Source organism: Schistocerca cancellata, chromosome 9, assembly GCF_023864275.1.
Source record: "Schistocerca cancellata isolate TAMUIC-IGC-003103 chromosome 9, iqSchCanc2.1, whole genome shotgun sequence".
NCBI lineage: Eukaryota > Metazoa > Arthropoda > Insecta > Orthoptera > Acrididae > Schistocerca > Schistocerca cancellata.
In genome coordinates, this window is record NC_064634.1 from 489,936,262 (window position 1) to 489,951,341 (window position 15,080).

General features: G+C 37.1%; 1 protein-coding gene across 1 annotated transcript in view; it reads right to left on the bottom strand.

Moving 5' to 3' along the window:
• LOC126100432 (uncharacterized) overlaps positions 1-15,080 on the bottom strand; it is an 84,213-nt gene that overhangs the window by 40,165 nt on the left and 28,968 nt on the right. Inside the window, exons 2-4 of the mRNA XM_049911037.1 lie at positions 12,496-12,594; positions 11,471-11,632; positions 5,955-6,091 (exon numbers count right to left, since the gene is read on the bottom strand). Of these exons, the coding sequence (XP_049766994.1) occupies positions 5,955-6,091; positions 11,471-11,632; positions 12,496-12,594 (398 nt within the window). The remainder of the gene's footprint in view (positions 1-5,954; positions 6,092-11,470; positions 11,633-12,495; positions 12,595-15,080) is intronic.

Genomic DNA, 15,080 nt, shown 5'->3' on the forward strand with positions numbered 1-15,080 from the left:
TCGATCCCCTGGAACTTTGCCTAGTCCACCCACTCCCATTCCTACTTAATGATAAATCCAGACTTGAGTAGGACCATATCACGGTGATCTAGTCTTGAGTACTGCTCTAGTATTTGGGATCCATACCAAGTGGGATTAAAGGAATGCATCGAAGCAATTCAGAGGCAGTTTGCTAGATTTGTTACTGGCGGGTTCAACAAGACAAGTGTTATAGAGATGGTTCAGGAACTCAAATGGGAATCCCTGGAGGGCAGGCAATTTTCTTTTCGAGGAACAGTACTGAGAAAATTTAAAGAACTGGAGTTTGAAGCTGACTGCAGAATGATTCTGCTGCTGCCAACATACATTTCGCCTAAGGACCAAGGAGGTACGAAACATGAAATTAGGGCTCACACAGAGGCAGGCAGACAGACAGTTGTTGTATCCTCACTATTTGCTGTTGGAATAGGAGATGAAATGACTAATAGTGGTACAGGGTGCCCTCCACTATGCACTGTACAGTGGCCTGCAGAATTATGTATCCGGAAGTAGATGTACCTCCATGCTTAGTTGTTGCAGTATGTCATATTAAATTGTACCTAGTCTATGAGCTATGTCATGTGCAGCTTTTAGCACAGACTACAATTCCTACAGGGAGAAAGAGGCATACTTTGGTGTGCATATAGTAAGTGGGTGTCAAATAACAAAAATGCTTTGCCATATCTGTGCTATATTCTTAAGTGTTATTTGTAGGACATCATTGTTCAATATTGGCAAGAGCTGATGTTTCCCTGATATCATCCTGACTGACTCCCATACCTTCACTACTGGTGTGAAAGACACTGTACATTATGTACTGTATCATTTTTCTCTCTGTAATTACCCATCTAGGTTTTACCCTTTGTCTTCTAAAGGCCAAGAGATTCTCTCCACTCAGCCTAGTCCTAAATCCATTCAAGCCAGCTTGTCTGTCCAATTGCTGAGTTCGATACAGTTTCCCACAGTCATTTAATGAACAAAGTAAGAGTGTATGGACTATCAGACCAGTTGTGTGATTGGATTGAAGAGTTCCTAGATAACAGAATGCCGCATGTCATTCTCAATGGACAGAAGTCTTCCGAAGTAAGAGTGATTTCAGGTGTGCCGCAGGGGAGTGTCATAGGCCATTGCTATTCACAATATACATAAATGACCTTGTGGATGACATCATCAGAAGTTCACTGAGGCTTTTTGCGGATGATGCTGTGGTATATTGAGAGGTTGTAACCATAGAAAATTGTACTGAAATGCAGGAGGATCTGCAGCAAATTGATGCATGGTGCAGGGAATGGCAATTTAATCTCAATGTAGACAAGTGTAATGTACTGCGAATACATAGAAAGAAAGATCCCATATCATTTAGCTACAAAATAGCAGGTCAGCAACTGGAAGCAGTTAATTCCATAAATTATCTGGGAGTATGCCTTAGGAGTGATTTAAAATGGAATGATCATATAAAGTTGATCGTCGGTAAAGCAGATGCCAGACAGATTCATTGGAAGAATCCTAAGGAAATGCAATCCGAAAACAAAGGAAGTAGGTTACAGTATGCGTGTTCGCCCACTGTTTGAATACTGCTCAGCAGTGTGGGTTCCGTACCAGATAGGGTTGACAGAGATAGAGAAGATCCAACGGAGAGCAGCGCACTTTGTTACAGGATCATTTAGTAATTGCGAAAGTGTTACGATGATGACAGATAAACTCCAGTGGAAGACTCTGCAGGAGAGATGCTCAGTAGCTCGCTACGGGCTTTTGTTGAAGCTTCAAGAACATACCTTCACCGAGGAGTCAAGCAGTATATTGCTCCCTCCTACGTATATCTTGCGAAGAGACCATAAGGATAAAATCAGAGAGATTAGAGCCCACACAGAGGCATACCAACAATCCTCCTTTCCACAAACAATACATGACTGGAATAGAAGGGAGAACCGATAGATAGAGGTACTCAGGGTACCCTCCGCCACACACCGCCAGGTGGCTTGCAGAGTATGGGTGTAGATGTAGATATTTGTAATTCCACCAGAGAACAACTTTTCTTCCAGGATGGCCTCAAGACACTAGTTACTGAAAGTCAGCAAAATGGTGGATCACATTTTCAATGAAATGCACCCAATCTTGCATGCTGCCATAATGCTGAAATACAGTCAGTGATTTGGTTATAAAACATCCAGTTAATCCCACTGATCATACAGTTCAGCCAGTCTTTCATCAACTTTCAGCAGACTCTTTCAGCAGACTCTTTCAGCATTTCAGAACATCAAATGGAAATCACAAACTGAACATATACAACTTGATGGATACAAGCTAACACTATATTACTGAAGTATGCCAAAACAGATTTAATTCCCAAATCTTTCAGGTTTGTCAATATTGACTGAACAGCCCTTTGAATGCTGCACCACAAGAGTGGGTTAAGAACCACACAAACTTCTGGTACTGACAGTTTACACACTACCAGCAGGAAGTATCCTAAGCCTCAAATGCAGCTAGAAACACTTAATAAGGTTATGCACACTTAACTGGAGAATCACTGTTAGAGGGGACTTTAATTTTCTGTTAGGTAGTACAGATCATCAAGAGTGCCTACTGTAGTAGTTTTCTTGCTTTGAATTATTTTCACATAGCAAAGTATTCTATGAGGATTGAAGGAGATAAAGTAACAGCCATTTACAGTTTGTTTTCTAACCAAACATTCTTAATGCTTTAGTTATTATACCAGTAGTCAATGGTTTATCTGACCATGATAGTCAAACATTAACAATATAATTCTGACCAGCTGGGTAAATACCATAGAAAAAGGACTGTACAACAGTATCATAAACAATGACTGGATTTCAATATTTTATTTCAATATTTTCAGAGAAATCAGGGAAGAATTGTTTACAGAACAGACAGTGTTGATGAAAAAATTCAATCTTTCTTAAATATATCTGTAGAGAACTTTAAGTCTTGTTTTCTCCTAAAACAAACCAGAGTAAGCTGAACAGAATCAAGTAAAATGGTTGGATAATTCCTGGAATTAAAATATCTAGTAGTAGGAAGAGAGGGATTTATGTAATTAGGAGGACAAGCTGTAGTCAAAAGTTGAAACTCCATTACCATCGGTATTCTGAGACAATCCAGGCTGTTATTAAGAAGGTGAAACTTGTGCACTATACTCAAAAAATAAAATGCTAATAACAAGACAAACACTTTCAAACATTATTAAACAAGAAGGGAACAAAAATAGTAATCTAAATGTTATTCAGCCCCCTGAAAATTTCTTTGGTAAAAACAGTGACTTCTTCAAATTATTGACCCCACAGTGGCAGAAAATATTACATCTACAAATAAATGACCAGATAAAGATGCATTACATTTATTTGTGGAGAAACTGCAAACAGCATCGACAGACATCTGTTTAAAAATTACAACAGTTAAAAAGATTACAAAATTCAGCAGGTCAACAAAACAGTTTTAATTCTGCTGGCTATGATAGTGTTTTTAGCAAATATTAAAATATCCTACTGAATTTGTAGAATACCTTAATTTGTCTTTGCAATCATAAATTGATCAATCAATGACTCAGGACATGTTTCCTGACAGACTTTAATATTTTGTTCAAACACCCACATGTAAAACTGGAGATAAACAAACTAATCTTACACCCATTTCCTCCTTCCAGTCTTTTCAGAAGTTTTTAAGAAAGTGGCCTATGTATTTAAGTGGCACCTCAGATCAGATTTTGTACAGAATATGCTACAGACTGCTACAGAAGACCTCACAAATGAAGTACTGGCAAAGCTAAACAAGAAAAATTGTCCTTTAATATATTTTGTGACCTTGCACCAGTGTGTGGATCACAAAATTCAACTTACTGAACAAAGTGTTATGGCATTGATGGCATCCCTCTTACGTTGATAACAGAAACCACAGGCTCTCATGGACAAACAGTGTCAGCCATGAAACTGAACCCAAACTTGATACATGTAGTCCTACAAGGATTGATACTTGGCCCACACTTGTCTAACTTATAGAAATGCATTCCCAATACTTTAAAGGATAATTAAAGAAACTTTACACTTGGTGATGACAAGCAATGGCCCAAACTCAACTGTAGCAAAAACAGTTAATACAGGAGCTGATCAGGTCTACCAGTAGCACACAGCTAAGAGTTTTAAGTCTCACTCTCTCAAAGAGTCATATTATGCTATTTCAAACAAGCAAACCTGTTACCACTAGAAGAAGACATTAATGGCATTTCTCTCAAAGAAACACAGCATGTAAAATTCCTCAGGCAGCTGGCAGTTGGATAACATGCTAAAATGGAGGCAACACATGGGTAAACTAATTAATAGGCTGAGTTCAGCATCTATTGCACTTAGGAGTATCTCTCATTGTGTTCAACTAAAGACAAAGGTGGCAATGTATTTAGCATACTTGGACTCCCTGATATTTGAAATTATCTTCATGGATAGTGCACCTGAAGTGAAAGTAAGTGGTTATTCAGCAAAATCATGCAGTAACAATAGCATGTTAAATAGGTAACTGTACATCTTACAGGTTTTTTAATGATCTTTAAATTCTTGCACTCAGTTCCCAGTACAGTTACTTGTTAACAGGTTTTGTTGCCAACAATAAAAATTAGTTTCAACTGATTTGTAGCTTACACAATCAAAGTACAAGACTCAAACCTCCAGGTTTAGGGTGCAGAATAGAGTAATGTACTCTGGTGAGAAGACATTCAACAAGTTCCCATCTAAAATAAAATGAGTTTTTTGGAACCCCTACCAATCCTGTAGAAAATTACTAAATACACCTTATTAGCTAATTTTCTTACAAAGTATTTGAATATCTATATTCAAGACTTTAAAAGTTCTGTTAACTTCATGGCTAGTAGCAGTGTGACAAAGCTGCATGACAAAACAGTAATGTACCTAGGTATAACACTGTTTCTACCGATGTAGGTAAACATTTTCTTTGAAAAACACCATTGTTACCAAGTACATATTAAGCTACCCTCAGCAGATACACAGGAACTATCTGGTACAAATGAGGAGACAGTAATACCTTGTATCAAAGTAGCAGGTTTCAGGATGAAATTTAGCTGTCATGAGAATGAAGAGCATTAAGCAGTACAGAGTGAGTCTACTGTTAATTCAGAAAACAGTTTGCATTTCTGTCATTTTTTTCCTTTTGTTAATGTATACCATGGCTTGTTCTCCTTGATGGCATGTAAAGAGTGTGATGAATGAGTGAGTGAGTGAATTAATGGAATACTGGATGATCTGTACATGTATCTGCGTTGTGTGCAGGGCTTTCTCCATGGGCTTATTCTGCAAATCCAGGAGGCCTTGTGCAATGTCGATTTAAAATTTTTGCATATAAATGTTGCACTGAACTACCAACAATGCAGTCTTGAGGGGAAAACTGCTTTATAAAATCAAAAAAGCAGCATCATTGCAATATTTACAATTTATCACAAAGGAATGAGACTTAACTGAGTTAACTAAATAATTTTCAAGCACAGAAGAAGACGGAACCTTCATCACTAAAATAGTTATAGCTTGTATAAACTTCAACATAAGTCACAGCTAAGTCAATTTTATCCATATATTGACCTTATGTGCAGGAACATGGTATTCCTGCAGAGTAAAGTTTGTTTAATTCCAAGGGGAATTTCTGAGTACTTCATAAAAATACTCATATAAGGAGCAATGAAATGTTCATAGTAAACTTGTGTTATCTGCTCATCTTTACTTTTTCAGTTTACTTTCGAAGTTCTAAAATGACTAAATTCTGTTCACTCACTCTCCAACCTAAATAAATGTGTTTATTGACCAGCCTGGTATAGTTTTTCTATGTGGCACCACTTTGGCAGAGAGCACTGCACACACATTATCTTGATCCATAAATGAAGGAAATCTACATACTATGTGGAATGAACTGGAACTTACCAGTGCACAAACCATTTCTCCACCTTCAAACTGTGTATTCTCTGCAGAACTACATGCAAGTCTGAAGACCCAGGTCGCAAATTTGTTGTTAGGATGCAGGGTACAGTATCTGCAAGTTTCTCATCCTGAAGATAGAGCTGTAAATAATTTTAAAAAATCATAATTACTTTCTGATGAAAAAGAGGATGCATGTAACACACTGAGAAAATGGTAGTTAAATGCTTTTTAAATATTTTTGCCATAATTCATGACAATATTTCAAAGGTAAATAGCTGGATGTCTGTGTATAATGGGCACAATATTTTGGCAAGCAATCACTTTGCCATTATAAACCGTAGCTGCTTAACTGATTGCCTAGGAGGTGGCATAGGGCTCCTCTCCCTCCTTTCTTCTGACTTGGCACCCAGGGCACATCCATCATCTCCTATCCCTTCCCTCTCCCCCCACCCCCTTACAACATGTCACTCCATTCACAGTTTGCACCCAGGAATACATGCTGGCCGCATCTCAGCTGTTGCTCAGCATATCTCCATCAGCATTGATCAGCAGTTCTCATACTCTAATCCTGATACATTTTTTGAACGAGACAGTACCGAAGTTAGACACCATTATCAGAACCCCAGTATGGTTGTAATCCACTCCAAGTAATTCTGGTAGGCATTGATTTCGAACTGATGTTGTTAGACTGCTGTAGTCTGATGTGCTGTTAGCATTCACAGCAACGATATTCAACAGTATGCACATTTACCTAATTTTGTCTTGCCACATTGTCAGGAGATCTGATAGATTCTGGACATATATAGTCCGAGGTCATCCCCCACACTGTTTTAGCTGGTTGGTGGAAGACCTCCTTCGCTTGGCACTTACAAACAATTCACTCCACATTTCTGTGCAATGTGCCACAAATTTGAACAAATGCAATGGCTGCATTCTTCTGAGGTTCCTCTTTCTGTCTGTTTTACTGTCAGTGTAGAATGTAGGTCTCTCCAAATTTGTCACTTTGAGTAGTGATTCTTCCAGAACATCGTTTTCAGATTTTCGTGTTCTTGTTTGAGACTCTCATTATCAGAGAGAGAAAGTGAGCCCTGTGTACCAATGTTTTGAGACCCTGTTCCTCTGCATGTGGTGGTGGTGGTGGTGGTGATGGTGGTGGTGTAAGTATAGGTTGGTATGCATGTTCTTCTGGTAAATGCTGTGGGCCAAAGTTCTGTGTGCTCATTTTTTTACCATGACATCCAGAAAGGGGAGCACTTCATCTCTTTCAGCTTCCATGACAAAACTGATGTCCTAGTGTATGGAATTTAGATGTATGTGGAAATCATTCAGCTTGTATTTTTCATGTGGCTGTATGACAAGTGTGTCACCAACATACTGGTACAAAAAGGCAGATTTCCATTGGATTAATTCCATGGCTTCCTCCTCAGAATGTTCAGCATAAATGCTGATGACAGTTGGTAAAAGTGGACTCCCCCTGACTATTTTTTCAGTTTGTCCATAGTAATCACTTAACAATCAAGTATGTTGATGCCAAGACATGCCTAAAACATTGGTTGTGTCTGTCTCAAATTTCTGGCCAATAAGCTTGGACTTGTTAAGATGCCCAACAAAAACCACAGCATCATGGATATGTTGTGGACATTTCCTGACATAAGAGCTAAGCATATCCTTCAGGTATTTAGCAAGTGAGTATATCAGGGAACCAATGTTGGTGACAATGGGGCATAAAGGCACCCAATATTCATGAAACTGAGAAGTCTATAAAGTTTCAGTTGAACCATTGCTCTCTCTCATAGCTCCTTAACAACTTCATTTAGCAAGCCAGATTTTTTGAGAAGTGCCACAGTTTCCAGTTCCAATGTCTTGGCGCATTAATATTTATCTTCCTGTACGCACTGTCTTCTAGTTGCCCTTATCCCTTGTTGGAATAATCTTGCTAATACAGCACCACAATTGCATTTGTGTTTGTCATCTTGTAAGAGCATGTTATCTGGATCTTCTCTTACTTTCCATGTGGCCACATGCCCCATGCTAGAGATGTTTGGTTTCATAGGTTTTGTTTCGTGGAAGCATTACAGGTTTCATGACATACTTCTTTAGCTGCGTCAAGAGGAAGCCTTGCTGTCCCACTGCATTGATGATGTCTATGATAGATGTAGATTTAGGAATAGATGTAAAATTGAATCATTGTTATTTTTACTGGTGATGATAATTAAACTTTTTGATTCATTATTTGAATCTTAACACTACTTGATGTCAAAAACATTTAACTACCTGAAGAAAGAGGAATTGTGAATAATCACCTTACACTATGTTGCTGAAGAACATTATATGTACACATATGCATGCATTTAAATCTATATCCATACTCTGCAAATCACTGAAGTGAAGGGCAGAATCCAGTGGTGGGGTGATCGAGTGCTTAAATAGCTTTGCACATGCTTTAAGAGGGATGTAATGGATTTTGGTTCAAAAAATTGATTTTTCAAGATTATTATTTTTCTTGATCTGCACAGTTTAATCTATGTTGTGTGTGAATTTTATCATGATAGCAGCTTTAGAAATGCCTTTAACCCTGCACTCCCATCATTTCTGACATTTAGGAAACTGCTTGCTTCAGTGGAATTTTTGTCAGTGTGAAGGCTATTTTCTTTTGATATCTTCGGCTGACATCTATATCTCTGGCTGAAAACTTTCTTGCATGTAGTTTATTTACATTTTGACAATATTAACACATATTAGTAAGTGGAATGTTGAATTTGCAGACCTTTACATGGAAAACTGGATGGTGGAAAAACTGTGTTTAGGAAACAGAAGTTTCATGGAAATCTGTTTACCAACAAAAAGTGGAAGCAGCTCGAAATGATGAAAATAAGCTCTCAGCTTCAGCATCAAAACTTGGGACAGGAGAATTGTACAGGTGTGTGAATCATGTTGATATGGATTCAACTGGATTCACACTTATTGATTTAGAGCTTCTCTGTCAGACTATAAAGTTTTCATGAGCATGTGTTAGCTGTAAAAATACAGAATGCATGATTGTTGTTGAAGAAAGAAGAGTAGGAATAGCTTGTGATTTTCAATTAATTTGTATTTCGTGAGGCAATGAATTTCCATTTTTCTCCACCAAAAGAACTGAAACAGATACCTATGAAAGCAATTTTAGGTTAGCATATGCTCTAAGATGCCCTGGACAGGGCAGGGAAGAAGGTAATTTCTTGTGTGGTTTTCTGAATGTGCCTCCACCTTGTGCAAGATTTGAAACAATAAATAAATAAATGTCTAATGCTGTATGTGATACTGCCCAAGTTTTTATGAAGAAAGCAGTGAAGGAATTGGTGGAAACAAACCAAAAAAGAAATAGATCCAGACAGTGAGAAACTGTGGCAAGAAAAGCGCACAGTAGCATGCTCTAAAAATTATAGTGGCTCAAGTGGGGGCATGGAGATTGCTGCAGTTGTGAGGATGTTCTCCACATCTGAGGACCAGTAGTGTGTTAGATATACTAAATAACTTGATGATGAGGACTGCTTCATTCAAAGCTGTAACAGATAAAAATCCATACAATACAATAATAGAAAAGTTGGAATGCATTGGCCACCTCCAAAAGAGGCTTGGTTGTAGGCTTCGTCGCTTGCTGAAAGAGACAAAAGGTGAAGTACTTGAGAATGGAAAACCACTAGGAGGAAGAGGCAGGCTTACTCTGAAAGAAATTGGTTCTCTTTGGGTATTTCATGGGAGAGCTATCAGGATAAAACACACATAATTTAGAGGCAATGAGGCATGCTGTGTGGGCAATTTTCTTCCACAAGCTACTCACTGACCAAAAACCAATGCACAATCTGTGTCCAAAAGATGATTGGTGTAAGTTCAACAACAGAAATGAGATGTATTCACATAAACACTCATTGTTGGAACCTGTTATGAATGCAATTAAGCTCATATCCAGGTTTGTTGCAAACCCTGATTTACACAGGAAATGTCTTCACAAAAAGAGAGAAAATGCAAATGAAAGCCTCAATAATTTAATTTGGACACTCTGTGGACTTGGAGTAATCAGAATAGGTGTTTAATATGCAGTTTTATTTACAATAATGGAAAAATGGCAGAATTGAAGTGCTGAGAAGATTTGGTATAGGTCCTGGTTTGTTTGCAAGAAAAGCATTTTACATGATCAACGAGAGCAGAGACAAAAATGCTAACATATCAGTGTCTTACCCGCAAATACAGACCAGGCAGATTTGAAGATGATGATTGGTTTGTGGGGCGCTCAGCTGCATAGTCATCAGCGCCTGTACAAAGTCCCAATTTGTTCACAGTCCAATTTCCTATTTTTTTTTTCGACGGTTCAATCTAGCCACTGTCATGAATTAGGAGGATGAAATGATGAGGACAACACAAACATGCAGTCCCTGAGCAGAGAAAATCCCCAACCTGGTTGGGAATCGGACCCGGGACCCTGTGATCCAGACGTAGCAATGCTAGCCACTAGACCGCAAGCTGCAGACCAGATTCAAAGAGGAGAGAAGTGAAACCTGGAGGACAAAGTTTCAGTATGGAGGATTGGAAAATTGCGGCAAGGTTGTTACATGTAGAAGTATGAGACGAAAATCTTTGAACCTCATTTTCTCTGTTTTACATTTTTTACATTATTAGAAGCCTTTTCTGAAAAATTATATGCACTAATGCTATGAAATTTTAAGGAACTGTTTAAATACGAGATCCTGCAATTACATTCTGAATTTTAGATGATTGTATGTAGAAAAAAAGTTAATTTAGGATGTGCAAAATTAAAAACTCTTAATGATATAATTTGTACCATAGATTATTAATGGTAGTTCAGTGTTCTTACAACCTTCTCAGAACACTACAATAAAATTTCCAGATTAATTGCATGATTAGAATTTGAGTTATGGCTTTTTATTTAAAACACTACAAAAAATTAAAAATTCAAATTTCTGGCAAAATATTAATCCTGCATATTATATTTTTTCCCATTAAACACAGATCTTTTGATTTACACATGCAAAATTTTAGATTTGTACATTAATAAATATGGCTGTAAAGATTTTTTAAAATAAATGTTTACATTTTCCATTACATCCCCTCTTAACTACTTTAATCTTGCACTTGCAGTCCATATGACTTAGGGGACTGTAATATAATCCTAGCTTTCTCACTTTATACCAGATCTTGAAATGTTCAGGGCAGTTAATGCCTCTTTCCAGCATCCACCAGTTCAGGCATTTTGGCAATCCAACAATATTCTCCAATGGGTCAAACAAGCCTGTGACCACTCCCACTGTCCTCTTTTTTTTTTTACACTGAGTCAGTCTCCGTTAGTTTTATTCAGTAGGGCAGAGAGATGATAACTGACTTCCAAATAAAGTGACATTGATGGAACATTTGTCTGGTGTGGATTTAGTTGACTACTTCTCAATTGAAATATATAATACTGTGCTTATTATAGTAATCCATTACAGCTAAAGTTAATAAAGGACTATGACAGATTCACAAACCTGTGTGATGTTGTCAAACCAGAAATCATCTGTGTTCATAACTGGCCAGGAGTCCATGGCATCTACAACAATCAATGGAGCATCTCGGCTGAGATAGTTGTCTAGCAGTTGTTCATACGAGACTCCACCAACCCGATCAATGGCATCCAGCGTCTCACAACTCTGCCAACAGACACCTGCAAAATAACTTGGCATCCAGAGTGCAGTAGCCCAAAACACACAATAAAAACACACACAGCCAGTGTGGTACCACCATGGATGTGAAATTTACCAAAATGTAATGTATTACATTCTCAACTTAATGCAGTATTTTATTTATTTACCAATGTAAGCCAATGCATTTGAGCTCAGTGTTTTGTTATTCATTGGTGTTACAGACTATCTTACTTTAAAAAGAACAGATTGTTTGAATGGCTTGTTTGTATGAAATTTAAAAATAACAGAGCATTTGAATGGCTTGTTAATATAAAGTATCATATTGATTATTTATCTAACACAATGAATGCAAATACACTTAAGGAAGCTATAAATGTTCAAGGAGAAAGAGGAGATGATGTGTTTATGTTCAGGAGGTGAAATTCTAAGTACTGTCAACAGACATGAATGTAGTAACAACTACTCCATCCTTTGGAATTGCTAGTTTCTGCTTCAAGAAGGAAAGCTGGGACAAAGTTTGAAAGGAAGGATAGATCTCTCAGACCACAGGTTCAGGGGATGATGGGAGACAAAGATCTTGGAACTGAAAATTTCAACCCTTGAAGGTAAGTATCGGCAGGCTGTCTCCTTCTAATTTTATAGATTTTTAAAAATGTACACATTCTGTAAAATTATAGCAACCAGCAAGTCATAAAACAGTTTCACACAATACATTGTACCTTAATGCTAACTGAGTAAAATAATATATCCAATACAACCCCCCCCCCCACCCTACCTCAAAAAAAAAATAATAATAATAGTAATAATAATAATATATCTGCTGCAATGAAGCTTTATATAACAGACATTATTAAATCATGTGCACTTACAATGCAATCTTCTTCTGTCAGAGAGTAGTCTCCATAAAATGGATTGGTAACAAGACAAGACTCGTAGAAAAGGTATGTCCAATCCCACACTGGCAACAACTAAAAATGAAAATTAATTTTGACCATAAGTACCTTAATAATCTAACAATCATGTTTAAAGAAGCTGATAAAAGATAAGATTAGGCCCTATGCTCATGACATAGAATCACAGAACATATTGTTATATATCTATAATGGGAAAAATTAAAAACAAACATTTTATTAAAGTAATGACAAAATGAAATACTAATACTAAGTGTTCAGTTTAACAATTCACTATATCTTAGAAGGCTTGATAGTGGGAAAGAAGGATTGCTTATCTGTCTGAGAATTCCACTTCTTATCTATTTTGACATCTAGAAATTTCATATATTGAGCTTTATGTGGTGATCACCAATGTCTATTGCTAGTATTTGAAATTTATTAATTTTTGAAATAAATCTGTTTTAAGGTGAGTCTTAATCTTTGTACCACTGAACTAACTATGAGCCCATCATCTCCATTTTGGTTCACAATATCAAGTTTAGGTCCTTTAACACTATGCTTGTGGCAACAGTAAATCATGGAAGTTTTTGTAAATAATCATTTAATATCTTTGTTATATCATTCAAACCAGGTATCTCAGTATAAATGGTAAATATTTCTGTGAGGTTAGTCTATGGACAATTTTAGCATTAAAGTTTCAATTAGTATGAGACTTACTTCTAGTTAGTGCAGGTACAATAGGAGGCAATAGTGTTAGAGCTAAACATTCTGACAATGGAAAGGTAAGGTCACAGCCATCTGAATGTTTTGTATAAAATAAACCATAAAAATGACAAGGGACATGAAAATAAGATGATGTAGTATGCTACGCAACAAAACATGTAAACAGTTTATAGGAGTATGAGAGACAGTTTCAGAGATCTCACCACTGACTTCAACATGCTTTCCAGGTCTCTCTGCTTTGTCATACATACTAGGTGCAGTTAACACTGTTCATAATGTGAATGAATGATTTGTCTTTTGTGTTTACTCTGTAGATAAGATTTTTTACCTGTCTGAAGAAGAGTATATCCAAAATCTAAGCTGGGGATAGGGGTTTGGTGAGTGAAGACAAACCAAGTTGGTTTCATCTGTTCCCTACCCTTAGAGCTGGATACACTCTAATATAAAAAGAAATTGGGTATCACTACCACTTCAGAAGGAAATTAAAAACATGTTTCATTAGCCACTCTTTCTATAAATTATTTGAGTATCTAGATTCAAGGTTTAGAAAGTTGTTCTAGTTACGTGGCAAATGGCAGTGTGCATTTTAATGCTGTATGATAAGAAGTAATGTACTTTAAACAGGATCAGTAGTTAAAGATTTACCTAAAGATTTTATTATTTTGGACAATACTATACCAATCAAGTGATATTAAGCTATCAATAGTGGGTGAACAGCAATATCCTACTGTAACTGAGGAGAGAGCAGTTTTTAATTTCCATTATTAACTTTAGTTGGCATAAATATGAGTAGTTTTAAGCAGTGTAGTGAGACAGTGAATTGCTAATGCACTTTAAAGATTAGATTTCAATGATTTCTTTGCCTTCTGTTAATACATAACTTGACCCATTCCACACATCCTTGAAGTTTCTCTTCCTTGATGGTATCTGTAGAACACAAACAAACATAGCTGAAATGCTTGAACCAGAAACTTTGAAGGTTCTGTGCCACTTCCTGGGCTTGTGCTATTGGGCTGAGAGCTGTATGGTCCTCCCTGAATGGGTAATAAGAGTACCACACATCATAGGGTGCTACTTTGAAGACATAAGGATTTTATGAATTACTTGGCTCTCCATACAGTCCAGATGATAACAGTTGTAGGAGACCAAAGCATTCATGTTAGAGCAAAAGAAACACCCTCACAGTTGAGAAGATTAGAATTCAAATTACCAATCTATGAAACATTTGCAACAGTGTCTCAGAGTTTGAAGCAATCCTAAAAAATAGTGGGGCTCATATAATACAAGGTCCAGAAACATGGCTCATACTCAAAACTGATAGCGAGATTTTTTATATTAATTTATGTGTATATTGAAAGGATAGGCTGTTGGAAAATGGAGGTGGTGTATTTATCACAGTAGGAAATAAAATCAAATGCACTGAGATGGAAATCAGAATTCTGTGGAAGATTATTAGGGCAATATTCAGTAATGGGAGCAGGCAAAAGCTTAGTATTATTGGGTTGTATAGACCATCAGACCCATCCCAAGAAGTAACTGAAAACTTCAACAAACTATAAACTCTATATGTTTCTCAATCATAGTCATTTTTGGAAGAGACATTAATTACCCAACAATTTATTGGCATAACTGCAGCTCTTTCATTTAAAATGGTTCAAATGGTTCTGAGCACTATGGGACTCAACAGCTTAGGTCATAAGTCCCCTAGAACTTAGAACTACTTAAACCTAACTAACCTAAGGACATCACACATACCCATGCCCGAGGCAGGATTCGAACCTGCGACCGTAGCAGTCCCGCGGTTCCGGACTGCAGCGCCAGAACCGCTAGACCACCGC